A 26721-nucleotide genomic window follows, 5' to 3' on the forward strand; every position below is an offset into this window, starting at 1 on the left:
TTTCATTTGTTGTTCAAAAACGTGAGTGTGAAAACCATAAGTACAGTGGTTGTTCAACAAAGTAGGTGTGAAACCCATGATGATAGAGTTCAGTGGTTGTTCAATAAACTTATATATGAAAAATATAATGATTAGACTTCATTAGTTTTTCAACAACGTGTGTGCGAAAAGAGATTATATATTTTAGCAGTTTTTTATCAAAGGATATAAACAATATAGAGAAGAAAATAAATAAAAGACTTCGCCAAATAAAGTAGGAGGAAATAAAGTTGCAATTTGTTTTTAAAAAAAGAAAAAGATATATTTATATTTTGGAAAAATATTTAGAATTTTTTTTAAGATTCAAGAATATCAAGAGAAATTTAGATTTAAAGGACTACCGCAAATGACTCAATGAAGATATGGGTCTGAACTTCATTGAGGGTAAAGGGGTTGTAGAATTTAATACAAATATATAATTATTTGGCAGATTTTGACTATATTATTATTTTGATCTAATTTAGAGAAAAAAGTAGCAAATATTTCGAAGTTAAGAAATTGATTATGTAAGGAAGAATAGAGGTGATAACCCTAAGAAGGAGTGAACAGATGATATATTCTAGGTAGTTCAAATTTAAGAATAAATGTGTAAGAAAAAGGGATAAATTATTTCAGAACTTATAAAGGGTTAAATAGATTATTTTAGGTCGAAGTAGATTAGATGCGATCTGAAACGGTGAGACCAAGATCAAGTGAGAATAAAGACAAAGTCGATATCTAAGAACTGTCGTAAGATTTATACGGTTACAAGAATTAGATGCCTAGAACTTCAAAGACAAGCGACTAGATAGAACAAAGGGTCAAGACGTTCGAGCTGCAATCGTTAATCACTGACCAATATAGCCAAGTGTCGACGAAAACTTTAGTCTAAGATATGAAAGTTGATGATCATAGAGACAGGAATTCGTGGAAACAATCGTTACTCGCAAACAAATTATCGTCAGTCGTTTACCGTCATTAGTTACAAGAAACCGTTAGAAACAAGCAAATACTAGGATAATTTGGGATTAAAACGAAATATAATTAAAAAGAGCTAGAAGAATGTATTGGGAATCATGATAACAGAAGTGAATCGAGTTCGTCAATTGCCTACAGAGATCAAGAGATAATCGTTTACAAGGGGTTGACAAGAAACCGAAGGATTCAAGAATTTCAGATTGTAATCGGATACAAACAGTCCTTAGAAGTGAAGAATATTAGACAATAGACCGTCGTCGTTAGAAACTAGAAGACATTAAAGATTAAGACGAATAGATTCGGTGGAGAAACAAGATCAGTAAAGTCAAAATCTGAAGAAAGGAGATCATTCGCAGAATGGTGGGACTAATCTAAGTGGAAGGGTGTTGTAATTGTGGTAACATGCAAATTTACTAGATTAAGAAAAACGCCAGACAGGCAAATTACTTTTAAATAAAATTACGAAGCCGAAAGATATTCAAATCTACTCAAGAAAAAAGAATTAAATCTCGGTACAAATTGAGACTATGCAAATTTTGTTAAAGAAAAAGGATATATAATGGAGAAATTATGATGCGAAAAAGATGATTAAATTATTAAATTTACTTTTAATTTTCTTTTTTTATTTTAATTTTAATTTTATTTTGATTATGTTTTTCACCTTGTATTTAATTATATTTATTATTATTTAATAAAGGATTCAACTAAAATTTTAGTATATATTTCTTTTTATATTTAGGTTTTCATTTCCAATATCAAATCACGCTTTCTTGACATTCTCTTCTCTTCTAGTGTATTTACAGAAGGGAGTCAGCACAATGTTGGTTGCGATATGTTCCTAATACTCGCCATCGATAGAATTTTAAAATTTTATACACCTTTAAAAAATATTTCTTAAGTCCTAACATTTTGAAAACAATAATGAATGGCAGAGGTATATTTAAGAATGATTTCACATGTAGAATGTGCAGTTGCAATCAGAAGAATCTTAACAAAGATTCACAAAATTATGCTGCAGATGTGTCCATTTTTACAGTTAAAAATTGACAATAAATTTTATGGCACCATTGCTAAAACTTAATTATATTTTATATGAGATTTAAATAATAGAACTAAATGTTTACGGTCGTTATTGAGATTATAAAATTCCTGGCATGACATATTATACATTATTTAACCATTAGCTCGTTCTCTAATGTTGTTAAATACGATTTCTCTCCTTTTTCCAGGCAGTCCTCTTCAGGCTAAAAATGCGCTCGGATGAGGCATTAGAATGAGGTAAGGAGAAGTTTTGGCGAATCATAAAAAATAGAGAGAATTACAATCTCTTTAAACAAGACATCAATGTCTTTCGGTATTTTTAATATATTTATTAAATTATAAAAACCATCAATTGATGGTTTCTGTTCCAATGTCATAATATTTATACAATTGTAAATAGAGTTATTAAAATCAAATTTTGATTGTAAATATTCTAAAATTGTCTTAATAAAAATATCTGCTTCATTTAAAAATGTATTAATTAGAGTATTATTTGAACATTTTAATATAATATTTTTAGCAATAGCGCTATAAAATTATCAATTTTTAACTATAGAGATGAACAGAGCTGTAGCATGATTTTGTGAACCTTTATTAATAAAGAATATTCTGATTGCAACTGAATATTAACTGTATGTAGTAGATTTCCTACATGTGAAACGAATCCCAAATATGCTTCTGACATTTTATACTCGAAAAAATTTTTCAAAATTTTAGGACAGCCTTTAAAATCTTTATTTAAGAAGTATTTTTTTAAGGGTTTGTAAAATTTTAAAATTCTATCGATGGCAGGTATTAATGACAACCACCTGATAGGTATATATCGCAACAACGCACACCATTCCAAGTCAGACCACTTCACCAACTCCTTTATTCATTAACTCTTTTAGTTGAACTAAATTCGTTAAAACATTTCATCACAATTATTTCGACATCCACAGATAGTACATTCATTGCCTTCTTCCAAGAATTATGTAGTATATATGGCATATACAGCCAATTGGTATTAATTCATTTGTGCTGCCTCTCGGTAACTTTAGTTTTTGCCAAAATTTACAGAGGCATTATCAGCGCAGAAAGCTGGCATGCAAATCATTGATAACCCTGAAATAGCTATACTTACCATTATGTGGCTAGATATATTGTTGGATTTTTCACTATCCGAGGAAAATTTTTTAACAGTTTTATTGAAATGTTCTTAGTAATGATATATATAGAGCTCTGTGAATGTTGAACTACATAATAGATGTATACGATTTCCGCAAATATAGTTTCATTTTGAGAATATTTTTGTATTGCAATCGATGTTGATATACTCCCCTATACTGACTAATATGAATGAAATAATGTTGATTTATTATTGGATAAAAATAAAACAGGATAGAAAGAAATTTACAAACTAGACATGTTTTTCGAATAAATATTTAAAATTTATTTTAAAAATATAAAAATAATCAATTAATGTCTTAAAATTATTATTTACATATTAAAAACGTTAAAATACTTTTTAAAAAAAATTGTGGGAGAAATTAAAAAATTGCGGTAGATCTTTGCGGGAGATTTCCAATTGCGTTAGTTTTGCGGGAGAGATATATCTGCGTGTAAACTAAAAAATTGCGGCAGTCTCCCGCTGATGGGGGAAAACATGGCAACCCTGTTTATACTTAAAGGTGTGCTATTGTCTATTTCTCTTATTAAAACTAGTTTATGTTTATTGACTAGAAAAACTGATTGATGGAATAGTAAGTACTATTCTGGCATTTCATATGGTATGAGCTCACCCAAAAATATTTGTTTGTTTTCGCATGTTGTTAATCGTGGCAATTTTATCTTATTTTGTCGTAAAATCTATCTACCAAACGAATTGAAGAATCAATGTAATAAATTTCAATTATTGATTTAAGTTCGATTTAATACTTCCGGAAATTCGGTTGATTTATCGCTTTAATGGGTGATATAGATTTTATTTCTCTTATAGTAAGGTTACCTTTTTGTGTGTGAAAAAAATGACTGAAGAATTAATAAATATTAGCGCAAACCAGCTATTTCCCATTCTATCAATAATGCCAAATTAGGCAATTTTTCTTATTTTGCTAATAAACCTTTTCTTTATACTGTCTATTAAACGAATTAAATTATAATTAATACGGAACATCGATAAAAGTTTCGGAATAAATTATTTCAGTCGCTTAAATCATAGATTTGCCAAAATTTTGTTACTGTTTTTTCCTTTTACGAGCTACTATTCATTTAAATACTCAATTGGTACTAATAAAGCAAGAAATATTGATATAATTTACAATTAGTTCGTAGAATTATTCAGCCGCCAAATTTAACGGCGCTGATATTAAAATACTAAAATCTTGTCTATTCCTAAGTTGAAGCATATAAAGAAATTGCTCAGAATTATCAAACTATTATGGTAATTTTAGATATAAATAGCTTAAACCTTTGATTTTGAATGATACGATCAAGTTAGAATATTTTGAAAGAATTAAATAAAAATGTAAATATAAGCCTAAAAAATATGTAAAGATTTATTTTTAATTCTACATTCAAATGCTGGCTCAGAGATGAGTTTAATGAATATGATTAGGCGAAAAAATCCTTCTTCGGTCTCATTTGATTTATTAGAGGCCGAATTAATGGTAAAGCAGAATTTTGACATGAATTGCGAAGAGTTAAAATTTATTTTAATATATAATAAACTTTTAAATAAAATAAATTCCTTCCGATAAATATGTAGATTTGGATCTAATTTTTATATATTTAGACTTTATATATGGATACTATTAAAATTAAAATTAAAAATTATAATTTGAATAAATTATTTAAATATTTATATATAAAAGGATTGAAGTTGTCGCGCTTTCCCGCTTTTTATCCTTTTAGTTATTAAAAATCCCACCTCACTCTTAGAATATGGGAGGTATGGCCGGGCCTAAAAATTTTTGCAATTTACAAAATGAGAAAATTGAATAAGATACCTATTTAATCTATAATTAAAATATAGCCACTTTTTATAATTATTTTTTATTATCCTTCATTTATATACTATTCTCAAAATTTAGAAAATGTTTTTAACAACCGCCCCCCCCCCTCACCCTTGTCGTGGTAAAATATGTAAGAGTAAATAAATAAACACTCCATTTTGCCCTGGTTTCCCGATATTGGAATATCTTTATTTTCTTGACATTTTCTATTTATTTTCAAAAAATCCTGATTTTTTTTAATTCCATTTTATTAGAAAAAATGAGTAAAAGTGCTTACAAATTGAGTAGAAGAGTCTAGCGGTGTTTTTATAAAAACGCTGTGATTTAAATTGAACTGGTATTATTTTAATGATGAAAACTATTTTACGTTTTTTAATTTTTATATTGTTTTAGTTAGACTTGTGAAATGAGCAAAATAAAAAACTAAAATAACTGAAGATCTAATGATCTATTTTCATAATTTATTCTTCATAAATATTACAAATTTATGTAATCCAATAGAATATTTTGAATTTTTTTTTGATTAATCATAACTTTGCAGTTATTTCTATTTATTAAAATGAGAATAGCAGAAAAAAAAGAGGTTAAAATATTCAAATGAATTAGTTACTTTTATATCAGAAAGTTATATCGATGTGCATTATCTAAAAATTGTAATTAGGAGGCATTAATTATCAGTAAAATCTTCTATAATTTTTAAAAATAATCTGAGAAAATCAATAAAAAATTCTTAGCTTTCAGTATATTTTTTTTATCTAGATTGGAAAATACGTATTTCATTTACTTTAAAAGACATAACACACTTTAAAATTTTATGTGGGGGGGGGGTTAACTTATTCTGGTAAAAACTTAACCAGAAATGTGCCCTCCATACTTACAACCATGAGTGAGTGAGACCAGAAAGACTAATATATTTTCTATCACATCAAATAGAGGTTACATGCTTATTAAAAACAATACGTAATAAAATATTCTTAAAACATTCGCGTTTATGATTTAAAAAACTTCGGTTGGTAAATTGATATTGAATATATCAATTTCACTTAAAATGAATTCGCAATTTTCGCGGTCATGCGCTCGCTATAATAATCTCGCGCAAATACATTCGCGGTAGAAAATTCGCTATAAATGGTTCGCGATTAAAGTTTCGCTAGAAATAGTTCTCGATCAAAGTTTCGCTAAAATGTATTCGCTCTAAAGTATTCGCGGTTTATTCGCGATAATGAGTTCGCGATCAAGGTTTCGCCAAAATGTATTCACTATAAAGTATTCGCGTTTAAAGTTTCGCGAAAATAAATTCTATAACGAGTTCGCGATAAAAGTTTCGCTAAAATGTATTTGCTATAAAGTATTCGAGGTTAAGGTTTCGCGGAAATAAATTCGTTATAACGAGTTCGCGATCAAAGTTTCGCTAAAATGTATTCGCTATAAAGTATTCGAGGTTAAGGTTTCGCGGAAATAAATTCGCGATAATAAGTTCACGATATTGTCTTCGCTATAAATGTTTCGCGGAAAAAATTCGCGGATACCTTCGCTATAAAATTCCTTCGCGATAAACGACATTCGCGATAAAAGTTTCGCTAAAAAGTGTTTCGCGATAAAAGTTTCGCTGAATTGACCTGATACGAGGAAATATCAATAAATCAACATTATAAATCAGAATCTTTGACGATATATTTTGACTATATGAGCAAAGCTGATTATTCGTTCAACGGGGGCAGAGAATGGGAATATTGGGTTAAATTTTTAAATTTTTCTTTAATATATTTATAACTATTGAACATATTTATACTGAGCCTGTCATCTTTCATATAATTTAAAACCTCTAATTCAATATCATTTACTGAATTATTTGAATATGGATGTACTATTTTAAAAACAAAAATAATCATCATCTTCATCAATTGAAGAATTTGCTGCTGACATATTATTTTTAAAGATAATTAAAACTTCGTGTATTAATAAATCCTGAAAGTATTTTCTCCATTTTCATCATCAAACCAACGATTTTTAAAGTAGGGATTAAAACAGTAGCTAGAAATGCGGTTTTAAAATTATTATCAAATTTATATATTAAATATTTTATTTAAAGATTTTCTATTGTATTAGCTAATGGTTTGCAAATATGCAGAACAGTTTGAATTTAATTTATGATTTTTTATAACGACATTTAATATTGGAGCTTATTCTCCATAATAGCAGTCGATTTTGCTATGTATTTTATATTTCGCTAAAGTCAATTAATAACTAGTAAGGATATCAAACATGCTATTCCCTCTCGTACAGCAAGGTATAACTAAATGTTTTCCTAAAACTGTTTTGATAACCTCTGCAGTAGGCCTATTACTACATTATTGTTATGACGGATATTAAGGGATTCAGATAAAATATGGTAGTTTTTTACAAATTGCTAGAACAAACATCATATATTATCTTAAAACATCTAAACTCGGAAAAAAATTTTTCATTAAAATTTTAGAATAATATTTTAAATTTTAATACTATTTAAATTAACTAATTTTTTTTAAAGTATCTGTATGTTTTTGAATACAAAGTTGATTTTGAAACAGATATTTTTAAGTAATTTGTATCTTAGATACAAAATTTTTCTAAATTTAAAAAACAAAAGTATTTTGCATCTTAGATACTAATAATCGCGATACTGACCAACCCTTGTAATAACACAAGTTTACACTTTCACAATTGTAATTTAATCATTAAAAAGGAATTGAAAATCCTAAACTACTTAATTAAAATTTATAATTGTTGAATGTTGATTGATATTATTTTATATCAACGTTTTATTTATTTTGGCAATTGATTTATTTATTTTTTAATATCAATTTGTATTTAAATTTAATCGGTGAAAATTTTATATTAACATTTTTTTATATCATTTTAACATTACATTTTTTTTAAATATCAATTTGTATTTCATAAATTGGTTATTTTTTTATTGTTAAAAAAAAGATATAAAAAGAAAAAATGTTTTTGGTTAAAAGGGTGATAAAAAAATGTAATTTATAATAAAAATAAAATGTGATTTATGATAACAAAATTCTGTCATATTCTGTTTAATTATTCTGTCTAAACACATTATGGTAATAATAAATAAACGAGGATCTTATTCAATTCTTTCATGGAGGCCAAATTACGTCCGAACTTCGCGATGGATGCTTTGAACAATTCCACATATATGACTGAATTCGTCAAGCTAGATTTCCCTAAATTTAGTAGCGATGACAGCGCCTACATAGGGAAATTGCAGAATTTCTTCGACACCAACAAGATCTCCAACGGAGAAAAGGCCGCCTTGTTTCTTCGAAGTCTTCCAGGTGACGAATTCAATAACATTGGAGCAATTTGCACGGAGGCAGACTTCCAGGACCCAATCGATCTGCTTGGCAAATTCAAGCTACAACATCCATCGAAGACTGAGAACGCCAAACTATCATTATTTTATGCTGCCACTCAAGTCAAGGAGGAGACGTTCTCGGCTTGGGTCACACGCGTAGCACGACTCAATAAAGAATGCAAATTAAATGGCATTCAGCTCATTATTGAGAAAGTGAGAGTTGCTTCGAATTCCGAAGATGTCAGGAAAGCGGCCAGGAGCTCTATGACTATATAAGTTATTTACAATCTAGGTCTAGAGTAAGACACCACGGAGCCAAGTGACACCAAGGGCGTGATAAAATTGTTTCATTTGAATGAATCACCTGGAATACAAGAGGTTAATCACATGGGCAGAGTCAAAAATGGCCACGTAACTATAAAACCCATTCAGGACTCTCATGCACATGGTAAATCTCTTATCAAGCAACCCCAGTTTATCAATGACAATCGCCACGGACAACATTTCGATGAACGTTACTACGCCCCGACTATTGCCGCGATAAACGATTTGATGAACGTTACAGGACACGCCACGACAACGGCCGCAACAAACGATTTGACGGACAGCACGACGACAATCGTTTTGATCAAAGCTACGATAATTGTCACTATTACCGCTACCGTTTCGACAATCGCAACGATAACTACTACGATGATCGATACAACAATAGCGGGTACAACGTCCATGGCAATCGCCACGACTATCATTGTGACCATCATCAAAGCCCTGATCGACGGGATGACTGCTATAGAGGTGATAACCGAACCAACTATTCCCGTCGTGGTCAGTACAGACACAACCCTCAAAGTATTAATGGTTTTCCAAAATATTCGTCAAGGCCCAACCAGTACAAAAATGACAATAATACTTATAACAGATCTTCTGATTACAAAGATCGTGATTGTCAATTGAATACGAACCATGCTATGAACATCGAAGTAATCGATGATGACGACGACCTAAACACAGATCTTAAAGAATATAATCTGCAGAATTTGGAAGTATGCAATCTGGGGGTTAACGATACCAGATATGACGCGTACAACGTAACGGTGAGCATCAACAACATACCCACGTTGAGGTAAGTTAACACCGGTACAAGGTACACAATACTTCCGAAACATACAGCTAAGACTGTAGGCATAACCACGATACGTAAGACTGATAGAAACTCACTGGTTATGACGGCAGCGCCATCAAGATATGGAGGCCATTGTAGTGGATTGTGGTAAGGTTCCCCTGCTAGGACGGATGTGGCTCCACGCCTTCAACAACATATTAAAAACGTTCTCAGTGGGTAACGTAGAGAATGATCTCGAGAAGGTAATCTTGACAACAAAAAAAGATCACGAATCAACTTACTCCTACAAACTCAACATGGTCAGACAAGAGAAAGTTTACTTGAAGCTCGATACGGTGCCCAAGATCATACATCCGAGGAGAGTTCCATATGTCAGGATTGATGCGATGACTCGTGAATTGGATGGGTGGTTGAAGGACAACATAAACCTTGCTCGAGGGGAATCTAGATGCCCGATGCCATGCATATATGATCTGATCGCAAAATCAGCTAAGGGCTGCCTTAACTTTACCAAGCCATCGTTCGGTTTGAAAAGAAGACTGCACCATGAACATGGATGGCGTATTGCTTGGCGATCATGAACGTTAATGGCGTTACCACTCAATATATCCAAGGAAATCATAAGCCGAATTTCTTTGGAAAGTGGAATGTTGAATATGTTGATCGATATTATTTTATACCTTTTATTTATTTTGGCAATTGATTTTTTTTTAATCAATTTGTATTTAAATTTAATTGGTAAAAATTTTATATTAACATTTTTTTATATCATTTTAACGTTACATTTTTTTAATATCAATTTGTATTTCACATAATTGGTTATTTTTTTATTGTTAAAAAAGATATAAAAAGAAATGTAACGTTAAAATGATATAAAAAAATGTTAATATAAAATTTTCACCGATTAAATTTAAAAACAAATTGATATCATAAAAAAAAATCAATTGCCAAAATAAATAAAACGTTGATATAAAATAATATCGATCAACATATTCAACAATAATGATTGACTTTAATATTGATATTTGATGTGCAAATGTTATTTGAGTCATACTATATTATATAAAATTAAATGTAATGTTTATCTACAACAATTTCATGACATAACCAAATAAGATTTATCCAAAGTTAGCCGCCACTCGGTTCAAGAATTAAAATATTTTTCATACTATTATATATTTTTTTTAATATTTTTATATTCTACCTAGTCCGCATTTTTTATTTTATTATAGAATTTATGAGTTTAATACCTTTTCATTTTATTGGTAAACTTTTAATGTATTTTATTCAAATATTTTAAAGATCGAGTTAGAAAAGAATTAAAGATATTTATTTAATTAATAAAAAAAAATAATCTTTATCACAATTTATTAGTATATATACATCTTTCGGTAAAAAGTAATTGTATATAAAAAAAACATTTGAAAACAGGAAAATAAATTAATTTTTTCATATATCGATACTTTAAATCAGAGTTGTACAAAAGATCTTCTTTGAAGATTTTTGAGCGAGATCTAGCTCAAAAATTTGAGCAAGATCTTTGAAGATCGTAAAATTTGAAGATCTTTTATTTTTTAAAAATTTTGTGTAACGATCTTCAAAGATCTTCATGATATTTATTTTTTTACTCCTTTATTAAAAGCCCAGATGTTTTTCAATTTTCATCAAGGCAGGAGGAGAGTTATAAAACATAAAAGAAATATTATATTAATAAAATTGAAAAACATCTGGGCTTTTAATAAAGGGGTAAAAAAATAAATATCATGAAGATCTTTGAAGATCGTTACACAAAATTTTTTAAAAATAAAAGATCTTCAAATTTTACATTTAGATCTTTGAAGATCTTTTTATTTTGAGCAAATGTACAACTCTGCTTTAAATATATGATTTATAGCCGGAAAACAATATACAAACCGATAATATAATATTATAAATAAAAAACCAATAAAATATAGAGTAGAATATTTATATTACTCCTTCCAAACTAGCTACCAATAAGCTGGTGCGCCTTTCCTTTATCATGTGATTTAAAAGATCAAGTTAAACAAAAATAAAAGATATTTATTTATGTAATAATAAAATAATAATCTTTATCACAATTTATCAATATATATATAATTTTAGGTAATAGTTAATTATTTATAAAAAACCTGTGAATATTATTCTAACAAAAAAACAAATTAACTTTTACAATGATCGATACTTTAAATAGATGATTTATAACCTCAAATAATATTATAAATAAAAAACATTAAAATATAAACTAGAATATGTATATATTATTATAATTTATTATTTTAAGTATTATTGATATATTAATCAGAAAATACCAACTTTTTTTCCACTGCCACCATGATGGAGACACAAGAGCTAAAATTAAACAAAAGGTTTTATTAAATAAAAATATATACATTGTGATGCTTCTTTATAAAAAGTATAGGTTTGTATAAGGAAAATAATAAGTTAATTTTGAATGTTATTATAATACAAAATAGTATGAAATATAAAAGTAGAAATATAAATCACGTAAGGTCATTCGATATAATATAATATGAATAATAAAAGTAAGAATTAAATAAGTTAAGATAAAATGTTTTATATTAAATCTATATTTGAATTTTGTAATAATAATAAAACTTTAAAATGAGATGATCCACAGATGTATTTAAAAAAATTATAGTTTGAATTATACTTAATCCTATCCTATCAGAAAGAAAGGTAATATTAAATAGTATATTTGTGATATAGATATAGTTTTAAAAAATCGAATTTGATGGAACTGGAAAATTATTATTTAATACAAATTTTTAACATATCCGATAATAATAATTAAATATTTTAAAAATTAATAAAGGGGAAATGTAATGTATGGACATTTATCAATTATTTTAATAATCATTTTCTAATAAAATCCAATAATATTTGTACTCTATTTAATACAGGCCCGATTAAGGTTTTATCCAAAAAATATTTGTAGCCTTAGAGATTTTGGCATAGATAATATAATACTATTTTAATTAAAATCATAACATGGCCATTTTTAAAATTTGTCCCAAATTACTTTTTAACAATAATAAATGTTTTACTTTTAACGTTCAATGTATTATTTTAAAATTGATTTTTAAATAAATAGTGTTAATCTTTAAAAAAAATAAATTAAAAAAAAATAAAATAATAATAATATTTAATTGAGACTGTAATAAACAAAATCATATGTTATGTTATATAGCGTTATTTAATACATACATTCACTCAGGTAGGTGATAAATTTGGACGAAATGACTACAGCGGATTATTATATGACCGAGAAGCATATGGGTAATGATGAAGGCAAAGAATCAATATTATTTTATATATCCAAAATAATTAAATTATTATCCAATAATATCGCAGATAATAAAATAATAACCACTAACCATATTAAAGATATCTTGCCATTATATGATCTTATAAATTCAGTAATTATTAATGTATTTACTTATTTTTAAATTTATTTGAAAGTTATGTATTGGCTTGGAAGCTGTGTTTTTACACCAACTATGCCTTAATAATAAATTAGTTAACAATAAAAATATACAAAATCAAGGCTACTTTTGTGTAGATAATAAAAAAAATGTGCCAATACATAAATTCGAAGTATTTGCTATTGAAGATATATCATTTTGGCCATTGATAAAAGGTTATTTTTCTTTATTAAACAAACAAAGTAATCAGAATAATGATATCTCATTTAAGAAATTCTTTGTGGAATGTAAAAAGGAACTATTTGATTTTTCAATCAAAATTGATGATATAAGGATGTTAGAATTAATAAATGATCTCAATATTGACTTTGATTTTGAAAAAGAATCACTTGATTTTGGAGCTATTCTTAGTTTTCATACATTAAGTAAAATGTGGATAAGATATTGTTTAAATTATCCAGAGATTTTAATCAGTTTCATAAATATAATTTGCAATTTCTTACAAGAAGATTCTGATAAAACTAATATCAAGTTTATAATTGATAAACTTTATCACCCAAATGCTATAATAAGGGATGAAAATAGATTTAAGTTATTATTGCATTCTTTACAACATATTCCTTTTGATAAATTAGCTCTTCCTAAAATGCCATTGTTGAATATTACAATATTTTATCCTTCTAAAATTTATAATCTTCAAAAATCAAATCAAAAATTCTCTTCTGCTTCATTAATAGTGGCCGGATATAGGCCCTTTTACATTAACAATACTCATAAAAATCATATAATTAATAATGATCAAGTTTTTAATAATCAGACTAATAAAACTAATATTGTCAATCTTGTGGATATAATAGATGATAATATTTCTTTTGGGGAAGAAGTAGATGAAGATGTATTCATAAATGCAGATAAGTCTATAATAGATTATGATAATAACAGTCATATTTATGGAATTAAAGAAGACTACAGAGATAACAAACCAAATATTGTTCAAAATGAACATAACTTAATGTCAAATGCAAATTGTGATATTAAATCATTAAATATTACAAAAAAATTTAGGCCACCTATCATTGCAGAAATAATTGAACCTATTAATAATGATGTTTTTAAGATAAGGGACCTGAGCTTTTATTCTTCTTTGCTTGAAAATCATTGCACAGATTTGATACCCAAAGAAAACCCAGATTCTGATAGTATTAATGATATAAATAAGGATGACTCTTCCTCCTTGCTTATTAATAATAATATTATTTGTGACAACAATAGTAACATCGAAAACACATATAAAAATTTAAATATGTGTTTGAACTTGAATACCGATGTCCCAATCAATATGGATATTGACTTTGACGCATTGATAATAAAGCGAGATAGTATAGATGTCCTCAAAAATAAATACCATGAAAAATCGGTAAATTTTAAATCACCATTATTTTGATCTATTTTTCCAGTGTTATAAAAGGAACGTCATCAATTTTGTCCTCTCAGTAATAGTCTGAAACTGGATCAAACTGGTTGGAGACCAATCTTCTCGCTTCAGTTCTGATCAATTAAATCAGGATAAACTAGAGCCCTTTCGCACAAGAGTAGGTTTATTCAAATACGAATCTGGTGGATCACTATTTGCATTCGATTTGTTTAAACAAATTGAATGATTTACTATTCATTTTCTTAAGAATAATAAAATAAATAATTCATACGAAAATATATCAATACCATTTAACTTTAAGGGCGAATTTATAATAAACGCGTTATGTGCAAGTGGTGCGTTATTTACAAAATCAAGCTAAAAAATAGATATAATTTATAAATATGGGGCGTTATAATGATAAACTATGATAAATATTTTTTTAAAAAATGTTGCTATACGATTATAAAAATAATAGGTAAATTACAATATAGTTTTTATTAACAATTTTTTTAAAAAAGCAGATTATTTTTTATTAAATATTTGTTATGTTATAAAGCAGAAGATATATTTTATTAAATATTATCGTTATGAAGAATGAGCTTTGATTTCGATAGTGTTAAACGCAGCGCTTCAACATAACACGTTTTCTATAAATTAAGCTTAACATGTATCCTTTAAACCTTTAATTAATCCTAACCATATCTCTTTACCTTTAATTCTACTTATTCGTTTAAATCCGTTTTTTATTGTTTCTTCTTTATAATACATCCTATTTTTTGACAGCTAATTAGTTCCAACTATAGTTGGATAATGACAAAATGTCGGCTAATTCGGCTCAATCTACATGCACTTGCCGGATTCGTTAACATTCAGGCTTTTTAATTTATATTAGTTTTTTTCAAATAGGAGCTGCTATATTTTTAAGACCAATTTTTTAGCTGACTAAAAATTAGCTTAAACGGCTAAAAATATAGTAATTACAACTATAGTTCCAACTAAAATAAAGTCTTTGTACCTGGCAGAATAACTATTCCGAATAATAATAGTCGAGAATTCAAATTACTAGTAATAATTCAGTTCGAATAAAACGAATTATTAGTTGAATATTTGAAATATTGGATTTTATTAAAACCGATTATTTAAATTTTATTTTTATTTCAATCAAATAATTCTTTATTCGCATTCAAACAAAACGAATAATTTAATTCATTCGATTTAATTCGAATTATTTAAAACATATTGAATGTTCAATTTGTTTTTGAATAGACCTACACATTGAAATTTCAGGTGGAGGGGGGGGATGTTCCTTCCTAGTCAATATCTATTCTTAAAATTAATATTTTTATTATTCTTATTTTGAAACAATCCGGTCTCACATTTTACGCCGTGTCCTTCCGCGAGAGATAAAGATGGCTAGTTTTTTTTGCATATTACCAATGAAATTCAAATTGTGATTTTTTTAATCTTTCAAATTTAAACATTAGCTATGCTTCCAAGAAGTGGATTACGGAGCACCAGGCCTAGATATGGACTTTTCTTATAAAGACGAGGATCGCGTTAACGCGCCAATTAATCAATCGTTAAGAATTGGTCTCGATATTGATGGTAACGAAGAGAACAATGTTACTGCCCCTGGGAAATTCATTTTACTAGAGGAGAGCCTTATGGCTCGAGAAGCCTTTACTAACAAGGTACATCAGAAGAAGCCTCCGGATCGTGTAGATGATAAGTTTGGTTTCAACAACGAAAATAGTATCTCAATCGCTTCCACTAGCATTTATTATCCAGTAGAGCAAAACGATACAGTGTTTTCTTTCGATAAAAAGGAAGACGAAATCATTAAGCTTAGACACAAAATTGGTAGATCTCCTTTTTTTAAAATGACTAAAATATGTTTATTATAACCCAAGCCTTAAACTTTACATTAAAAAAGGTAGCGCATTACTCTCTCGTTACTTACAATTCAATCTTTTTTTTAAAAAATGCTTTACTATTACTCTATTTTCACAAAGTAACGGAGAATTTTTCACTCCCCCACCCCAAAGAACTCCTTTATTAGTTCCGTTACTTTACTTTACAGCTCTGCTTATGATAAATATTAAATTTAATGATTTTAAGTTCGTTTAGTTATTCTTTTTTTAAATATTCTATAATTCCTCTGAAATGTTAATTCTATTAAGTAATTTTTACAGTCTCATGGTATGTGTTCCGAGATATTGTCGACATTACACTCGAGATTTTTAAAATAATTATATGAGGAAAACCTTTAAACAAAACGGAATAAATCTAGTCTCTATCGGAATAAAATTGTATACTAAAAATAAAATACCGATTGCCTTCAATATTCGAATATGCCATTTAAAAGTATCGATCGGATCTTAATACAAATTAATTTATCGTAAGTCGTAGGTATTAAAATATATTTCCTCTGATTATGTATGAATTAAAGATTAGCATTGGTGAAGGTCATGGTCCGGTCTTTCATCCGGGCAGAACTGATACGAACGGACCGGACCACGGTTCACAAATAAAAAACTGGTACATGACAGGTATTTTAGTTATTTTTTTTGTTATTTAAAAATATTTCGCTTTTCTTTTCTTTAATTTAGTTTTATTATTTTATTAAATATAAAAGTATTTTTGTGTTAACAAATTTTAATTAAATGTGAATGATTTAATAGATAATAAACATATTTAATTTAAAAATAAAATGTTTTTTAGACAAAATTTTCGTTTTCATAGTGTATTCCAAAATAAAAATGAACTAAAAGGATAAAGAATCACAAAAACTAGTTTAACTCCTCTAAAAGTAATATAAAATAAAATATACACTCATCGCCGTGCTGAGACTTTTGGTGGCTCAGGGCAAAAAATAACTTGGCTGCTCTTTATATTTTGAAGATTTTTCGCAATGACAACTAAAAGCTTATATATTTTATTAAATTATAATCAAAAATGAGTAACGCTCATATATAATCATAAACTAAAATATTGTAATTTTATTTATCCTCCTTGCCTTTTTATATGCCAAAGAGGATATTATGTCAGTATAAACTAACGATTAGTGGATATCATTTTCTATTGAAGTTAAGGAGAGATTAACAAGTCAGTCCTGTGCCATACAGAATCGTAGGTAAGTTTTAATTAATTTGAGCGAGAAGCTGCTTTCTGTTGATGCCACGGTAATTGGAATGGTTAAGTAATCCTTAATACAATGGATTTAGCCTATTAGTGTTAATATGGCTTAAAATTCCAATGATGTTTTTATGGGATGCCTGCTTATATTCATTAAAAATTTTAGTTTAATTAGTAGATCTTGCGGATATACGTTTTCTAACGTATCGAATTCTGTGAATAAAATATTTAATTGACACATTTTTCCTTTAGCTCTCTTTCAGGTTGTCAAAGAGCTTTAACTAGAGAAACGTTCCTCCAACGAATTTTTCGCTTGATCTAGTAATGCTTTAAAAATTCAATCCCATATTCTTTTTGAGGATCATATATGCGTGTCATCTCCTTCATAAGAAAATTGTTTTTGAACCTTCGTCTACGAATTAATGTTATTGAAGGAAAGCACTGCTCTTCTTAACTCATTTCCGATTTCTGTGCAAGCTATTTCGCTGAGTCAAGGGACTTCTGAAAGCCGTTTTCTTTAAAGCTATCTAAAATATCTTGCGTAATTTCTATAAGATAACTTCCCAATTCAATATTGTCACTTTACATGACCTTACCTACTTTTACCTGGTTTAATGCATTAAAACAGATGACATGAGTTTCTATAAATGCAAATTATTTTAATACTTTAACCAATGAACTGACTTCTGTGCAGCGTTTGGGGTCATTAGTTTTGCTACTTATAATGATAGTGTCATGTCAGCAGATTTAAACTGTGGCAATTACAAGGTATAAAAAACTCTCCGATTTATTTCGAGCTTGAACCCCTTTATAGCATCCTCTCATATTTGATTCATTATCATAACCTTGTTCACGACCGCCAAATTTTTTAAGTTTCAAATTTTATAATACTTAGGTATTCTCTTTTTATTTTATTTATAATAATAGGCTATCTAATCCTAGTCTTAAAACAAAGCTTATAAAAATCCTGGATTTTGGATTTAATATCTTTAGGACAAACTTTTTAAGACTTATATATACTAAACCTCAATTAAAAGTTGTTTAATTTATTTCACCTCTTTCCTTTTATAAATTAAGTTTTAATTTAGAGTATAAATATATAAATAATAATTTTAACTAACTTAAACTATATTAAAACTATCTGCTGAATATTATCAGCAATATAAGATTTGCAATCTAATTTTTAAATAGTTAAACTTTTTACAAGGGGGTATATCATTAAATTATTTTTCTGGCATCTCCTTCCTTTCAATATCTAAAGCTTATAGCATGGTCGTATCAAGCGTAAACAGATCCAAGACTAAGAAAGAAAGCGCGGGCGGTAAAAATGATAGCGCCAAATATTATGACTTAAGAACTCTTCCATCGATGGGAAAGGCTATCAAAAGTTTCGTATCCCTATATGATACGGTTCAAAATGAGAAGGGTCTAGACCTGCAAGAAAATGTTTGCGCCAATTACGAATGTTGCACTCCTATAGGTTCAATTTAAAATTGCGCATGCGCTTTATTATTATTTTTTTAAATTTAAGGTTTCGACGTCGAATACAGGGTATGCCATTTTGACGGTTTATATTATTGTACCGAATGCCACATTAATGAAAGCTCAATTATACCATCAAGAATTATCCACAATTGGGACTTCAAATTTTATAAAGTTTTAAAATTGTCAATTATTATTTATTCTATTTTTGAGGAATAGGGACAGAGTTTTAATTATTTTTTTATATTCAAGATATTAGTAGCGGAATCTGAAAAATTAGCTTTAATTTTTTTTTTGGCATTCATTTTATTTAACATCTGTGAAATTAAAAAGTGATCTCAATTTTTTTAAATAAAAAAATTAGTATTTAGTCCAATGTTTTAGATTAATAATAATATGCAGGTTTTACGTTATATATTATTAAATTTATAATTAGGGCTCACCGATATTTTTTATCAGATCAAATCGGACCCATATTTCGCCTTTTTTATATTGGTTATCGACCGATATTATAAAATTTTCCGATCCAATCCAATAAAATGGCGTCATCATTTAAAATTTATTTCAAATTTCACAATATATTTGTTTTTACTTATTATGTAAATAGATTAGTGGTTATCATATAAATAAGTGATTTATCAATAAAAATATTTTATATACCTAAATTCACGAATATAAACTATAACTGATCATTATAATATATTTAAATGACTTATTGGTGAAATAAAATTATAGATCACATTATTAAAAGGTATATGAGATGAATAAATGTGTAATGCATGCACTATTTGAGCCAATTTTTAAAAACAGCTAACTTAATATTTTAGCCAGATAAATATTGCCTAAACCTCTAGATTTTCCGCCAATAGATGTCCAAAACTTTGTGCCATCTACGAGCAAAATCTTCAGGCTTGCGTAATATTTTTCTGAACAAAATACTGACTTAATCGTTTTTTAAAATTAGACTCAAATGGAGCGATTTTGGAACACTAGATGTATGCTCTAAAATTAAAATGATTTGTATCGTCACAGAATACAAAATGAGATATGATATCAGATCTGTAATGGGCTCCAAAAAGCTAACACCTCTATTTATAATTCTATAAAAGAAAGAAAGTAAGAAATTGGTAATAAAATATCCTAACTGCTAAAATAACATGATTAAGATCAAAATATAATATATTTTTTGGAACATGTCACTCTAGTAAGGAGTTGAAGGCTTAAGAAATTGGAGCGGTAAATTTTGAGAGAAAGTCTCATTTTTATTGCCAATACCTTTGATAAAATTGAGAGCCTCCATTGCAAACATCCTAACATGTGGGTAACTATTGATATAAAGACTGTGTTCGTTAGGCTATTATAATTTTTTTTTTAAACCACTTCTGCCCTTTTGATGTCACAAGATGTGAGGTTAGTTTTTGCTGCAAAACCGATGCAGATGTGTCCCAGGTCAGTGAGTGACTGTTGGTCCAGGGGATAAGAGATATACCACCCGGGCGTAGGGCTTTATGAAAGACCCACTGGTTCAAGAGTGGATGGGATATTAACTTTTTTGAAGGTAGCTGGGAGAATGTTGTATCTTAAATTTTCTTTGTCTCATGTTATAAAAAAATGTATAATTTAATTTGCCAAGGTTTGTAGGTTGCACAAACGACTCCTCGAAGTTACTAGTAGAGATCCTCTGATCGACTTATCTCAATGCGCAGATCGGTTGGAACCGTTGTTACCAGGTTTAAAATTCATACGCCGTGCACGTCTGGCTCTTCATCAATTTTATTTAACTTACCTGATCAATTGTACATATCCGTCCGCTCGAAGATTTTCGCAGCACCCGGAATTGAATAGATATGTCACGCATAATACTATGGCTATGCCAAGATTACCGTCCAAAGTAGATGCATCCCACAGAGCAGAGAGTAATGAATATTGTTTATTTATTAATTTAATTTTATTCCCTCGATGTTTGTTCTTGTTTATTTTATTATTTGCGCCTCTCGCAAATGAGAATGATTTTTATGTAATATTAAATCGATTATGTTTTAAAAACAATAATGAATTTTATTTGTAATTCTTTTGTATATATACATTTATATAATTATCCAATTTAACTTCTAATAATATGCAATTTGATTAACCTCGATAATATAATATTACATGTCGGAAAGTTATAATAATATAATACACAAATAACCCCCTTTTAAAATATATAACAAATATATTACTTATTTTGAATATATACGATATTCAAATATAACATCTTCTTTCCCACCAAGTTAAGATCGTCTACCAATCTCTTTATTTACCAAGTTCAAGTTCATCTATTAATCTTTTTGTTGGCTTTATTTCCCTTGTTGGATAACCTATTTGCCTTCCTTTTTGACTCAATTGTTATTATTGATTTGATTTCATCTGGTTCTTCCCTTATTCATAGTTGGTCGGGATGTTTTAATACGGTTTTGTACGTTTATTATTATTTTTTTTCTTCTTCCCTTTTCCAGGATTGTGATGGCGATTCTAGTTTTTCGACATCTTTATCTAATTGTTCCATTTTCGCTTCTTATTTTATCATCCATGTAGATTTATATCAATTTTTGCGATTAATTCTTCAAACGTTGGTAGTATTATTCTCCACATAATCGTAGTTCACCTGAAGTTTTACTACCACTACCATTGGAGTACTCCAGGTTACTCTTGTTGATGGATCTGTTTTCTTTATTATATTCACGTTACCATTATATTTATATTTATTGTTGATCATGTTAATTTTTACATATGTTGGTAACGATAAGTCAAATTCTATAATCCCTGGAAATCCAAATAGGCTGTGTCAAATTCTATAATCCACGGAAATCCAAATAGGCTGTATCAATCATTTTGATAGTGCCCTTTATCATTATCATAAATTCTATAATCCATGGAAATCTAAATAGGCTGCATCAATCATTTTGATTGTGCCCTTTATCATATAAATTCTATAATTCATGGAAATCTAAATGGGCGGCATCAATCATTTTGATAGTGCCCTTTATCATTATAAATTCTATAATCCATGGAAATTCAAATAGGCTGCATCGTGCCCTTTATCATTATCATAAATTCTATAATCCATGGAAATCTAAATAGGCTGCATCGTGCCCTTTATCCTTATCATAAATTCTATAGTTTTGTTTAAGTTTAACGGTTGGTCTTCATCTTTAGTATCTGGGTATCGTAAACATAGTTCTCCGGCGATTAATTGATCGCGAATTCTTAGTTCTGCATTATCTTCAAATTCGCATCTTCGGGCTAGCTCCTTTATAGGTTTTAAATAACTCAAAACGGATTCTGTAGGCCCGCGAATGAATCAATTCTAGATGCCAGAACAGTTGTTTTATCTTTATAAGTCAATTTTGTATATATCTGCCCATATTTTCTTGGGAAGAGTAATTCTTTTTATATCAGTTAATATTTATTCCTCCATAAACTATAAATAATTTTTTTAAAGTGACGTCAATTTGAGGTATATTTTTTTTGGTGTCTATAGTCGTCAATAGAAAATTTTGAGTCTATTTTATGTGTCTATAGTCGTCAATAGCCCATTTATGCCTTTCATCTTTTATCCATAATTTCTAAACAAATCTATTATTATATTATTTTTTTTTTTTTATAAACAGAAAAAAAAATTATAATTCTATATAACATTTAACTTGACCGAAGACCGAAAACCGCGCGACTTTTTTACCTCGTCGCCAAATATTAAATCGATTATGTTCTAAAAACAATAATGAATTTTATTTGTAATTCTTTTGTATATATACATTTATATAATTATCCAATTTAACTTCTAATAATATGCAATTTGATTAACCTCGATAATATAATATTACATGTCGGAAAGTTATAATAATATAATACACAAATAACCTCCTTTTAAAATATATAACAAATATATTACTTATTTTGAATATATACGATATTCAAATATAACATGTAACACCTTTACAGACGAGATTCGCTCTTTCGCGTTGGTGACGGATTTTAGGATCAATGGCATCCCCAGATTGTCGATTAGGCGAGTTAGCCATTTCGCCACTCATTTATATATATATTATTCTTCTCTTCTCTTCTCATATTTTTAATCATCATTCTATTTTATTATCTACATTTAATAATATATTTTTTTTATATTTTGGATTTTAAAAATATTTTATTTATCAAGAACGAAAAGACTTACTTGAATTATGAATATCTTTAAGAAAAGGGACCCGTCAAACTTTATTTTGATTGTAAATTAAATAGGATTGAATATGAAAGATTGTTAAATGCTTCAGATTATTTATATTTTGATCATTTTTTGGTTTGATTTACCTAAATTTACAAATGGCAGAAAAACACTCACATTTACAAAATATTTTTATATTTTTTTTTATCAGACTCTACGCGCGTCGAACTATCCTGCCTCTTCTCCGTCGAGGAGTTGGTCCACCGCTCAACTACTCCTCAGCATCGCGACTCGTATTGCAGCATTTTAGACGCCATCTTGGCAGCTTCCCGTAGTCATATCGCGCGTTGTCCTTCTTGCTACGACACACGTGTCGCATGTTCTAATTGCAACGTGGCTTACATTCGTATCCAAAATAAGCACGTAGATAATATGATCGATATTGGGGATACATACGATACGGGACTATTTATGGGTCAGCTGGTACGGCCATTATGCGATAAATGCCGCTCTCTACTCTGAAACATAAATTTTTTAAAGGGTGACCACTTGTTAGGTATTATTTCATTTTTTAATTAGTAAATAGTTATTATTAAAAAAATACTAATATTGTATATTACATCTGACTCGGTCACGCGTAAACGGTAATCGAGTCTATTATTTTAGCCGGGAAAATTCGGGAAATTTTCCTACCTTTACATCTCTAAGTGCAACTATTGAGTGCAACTATTGAGTGCAACTATTCAAATCTATAATTTTAAAAGTACAAAAACAAAGGTAAAATCCCAAAAAATATAAATAAAACAATTCTAAATATTTTTAAAGAAACTACCAATAATTTTAATAATGTAACAGACACATCTAAAATTAAAAAATTTTTTGACATTGTAGCTGAACAAAATCAAACCCAACATGGCATGCTTTGGCAATAGCTATTTCTATATCAAATTGCCCTTTTAATTTAGTTGAAAATAAATATTTTATAAAATTAATGCGCCCAGCCTTTATCAACAACAATACTTTAAAAGATTTTACTCTCATCAGTGATGGCTGGATAAACATCGTGGAGAGTCCATCATTAATTTCATAATTATGACTTAAGAACCTATTTCTTTAAATCCATTGACACAGGATCTAGTGCTCACACTGGTGATTATATCACATCTGAGCTGATCATGGTAATTGAAGAAATTGATAGTAAAAAATTTATCTCACTAGTAACTGATAATGCAAAGAATATGAAAAGATCTGGAGTCTTTTTAAGGCAAAATGTAATTATATTGAATGCTTTGGATGTGCCGCACATGACGGGGAGATTTTGTTATAATGTAGCAAAGTATTGTGAAAAATAAGGAAGTTTTGCTATAAATTGCAATTTCAAGTTCATTTAGAGACAACAAAGTGTACTGACGTTTTTGGATTATAACTAAATTATAATAGTGAATCGGATACAGCAGCATTATCTGAAGTACTAGAAATATTTTGGGATATAAAAGATAAACTCAATTTATCAACTTTTATTTTTAATGAAAATGATTTGAAAAGTGTTAAGATGCATATTAATAAACGAAGCGAATTTCATTATGCAACAAATCTTCTTGATCCTAGATATTATGGTGTGAAATTAACAGATCGTGAATTAACTGTAGCTTTAAGTTTAATAAATATTGTTTCAGGCCATATTAATTGCGATTTTGGAAAAATTAAGGAGAATATCGTTCAAAACACGGTTTTTTAAAGGAGCTGGAATATGGAAGAGCTCAATCCATACCAAACCACTCATATGATGGAATGGGTTATGTAGAAATCAACCCCTTTGTCAAGTGGCAGTAAGATGTCTTTTGATATCACCCTCAAGTGCCTCGTCAGAAAGAGTATGGTTAGCAAACGAGAAATAGAAAAAGAATGAAAGAGTCTAAAAATTAATATCAGTCAGGCATAACATACATTTAAAGGATCACACAAATACATCATGTTCGGGTTATCATCAAAAGAGTTCATATTCCGATTTATTAATATCAAGAGATAATGATGATATTTTATTAGCATCCTATGAATTTTAAATGTAATTTATAATACATGCTTCTTGTGATTAATAAAGTTATTCAAAAAAAAATGAAATGTTTACAGTGTATTTTTGCCTTTATTGTTTAATTATTTTATTCTCCCTTAGTTTCCCAAATTTAATAAAGTTATCCAAATAATTAAATTGAAATGTTTAAAGTGTATTTTGTGGTTATTTTTTAATTTTCATTTCCTCTTTTTTCCCCAATTTTCCCGAGGAAATTTCCCCTGAACCAATTTCCTGGGAAATTTACAACTCTAATTATAAGTATCATCCGTTCCCAATAGTAACTCTTCAAAATCATCCAGTCCTACGTTCATCGCTTTCTTTCTCACATGTTTGTCAAATAAAGAAAAGTTTATTAGACTGAATATGCCCATAGAACATAATGTTTCGGTAGCAAATGTTGTAGTTAAGAATTAAAGAGAATACAAATAATTAGTATAAATAAATTAACTACTAATACTTTATTAATTAATATAATTTGTAATTACATAATCATAATTAAAATAAAAAAAATTAAATAATATAAGAAAAATTAAAATTAAAAATTAAGTTCGCAAAATAATAATTATAATTTACAAGTAAAATATCCTCGATTATATATACTTTTCTATCCTATTCATTTACATCGTCTTTACTCAAATAATATAATAATTCGTTTCGTTTTTCTTAACAGTCGATTTGCATATTACTTCTTTTTTCTCAATTTAATTTCAAAGTAAATTTACATATTACAACAGACTCTATTGAGATTATAATTACTTTTTAATGATCATTTATAAATGAAAATTGATTGGCTATTTATTAAAGTTTATATAATTTATTTTTATGAAAAAAGGATTAAGAAACATTTTAAAGAGCTCACTATGGATATGGAACCGTATCTTTCCCCATGAAAATATGACTCTACTCTCTCTTGGTGATGCAAAAAAATTTAAAATTAGATGAACGCTAATGTTTATGACAAGACAAAACACAATCATTTTTTTAGATGGTTTCTGCTGTTAATCATATCCTTTTTTTAAAAATTTTTATTTATATTATCGTTGAAAATTGGAATGAAATGACTATATAAAATGGTCCTTCCATCTAAAGGGGATCTGATAGCAATGAAAAACTATATCATTTATAATATAAAAATTTTTACTTTATAATAATTTATCTATTCTATAAATAAAAGATATTTTATGATGATCTACGTTTTATAATTATTTAAATAACTTTTAACTTAAATCTCTTAATTTGGTTTCAATTCAGTTTTTTTTGTAATTTTTCTAAAGAATTATAAGGAATATATGCTATTATATTAAAGATATCATTTAATTGCACAAACCTATTTGTTCAGTTTATAATTCATGTTTTTACAGTTGTTAAATTTTATATTCTTTTTACCCCCCCCCCTCCCTCCCATTCAACCTCCATTGAGTATAGTGGATTTGGTGAAAA

General features: G+C 28.2%; 1 protein-coding gene across 1 annotated transcript; it reads left to right on the top strand.

Annotated features, from left to right (window-relative positions):
• The first annotated feature begins 13291 nt into the window (after nucleotides 1-13291).
• Nucleotides 13292-26364, top strand: LOC135931333 (uncharacterized). Its single transcript, XM_065468373.1, has 7 exons — nucleotides 13292-14389; nucleotides 15874-16249; nucleotides 18786-19004; nucleotides 19056-19180; nucleotides 20640-20922; nucleotides 23419-23763; nucleotides 26114-26364. Exons 1-6 carry the CDS (start codon nucleotides 13307-13309, stop codon nucleotides 23727-23729), a joined length of 2397 nt encoding a protein of 798 aa, XP_065324445.1. The 5' UTR covers nucleotides 13292-13306; the 3' UTR covers nucleotides 23730-23763; nucleotides 26114-26364.
• Nucleotides 26365-26721: the final 357 nt, after the last annotated feature.

Source organism: Gordionus sp. m RMFG-2023, chromosome 1 (genome assembly GCF_954871325.1).
Source record: "Gordionus sp. m RMFG-2023 chromosome 1, tfGorSpeb1-WG-v2, whole genome shotgun sequence".
NCBI classification, from domain to species: Eukaryota; Metazoa; Nematomorpha; class Gordioida; order Chordodea; family Parachordodidae; genus Gordionus; species Gordionus sp. m RMFG-2023.

Coding starts and splice junctions, on each gene's coding strand:
- LOC135931333 (XM_065468373.1), top strand. CDS start 13,307: ATGTTAGAATTAATAAATGATCTCAATATTGACTTTGATTTTGAAAAA. Junction 19,005..19,055: donor CGAATGTTGCACTCCTATAG/GTTCAATTTAAA, acceptor TTTAAATTTAAG/GTTTCGACGTCGAATACAGG. Junction 20,923..23,418: donor TGCATCCCACAGAGCAGAGA/GTAATGAATATT, acceptor TTTTTTTATCAG/ACTCTACGCGCGTCGAACTA.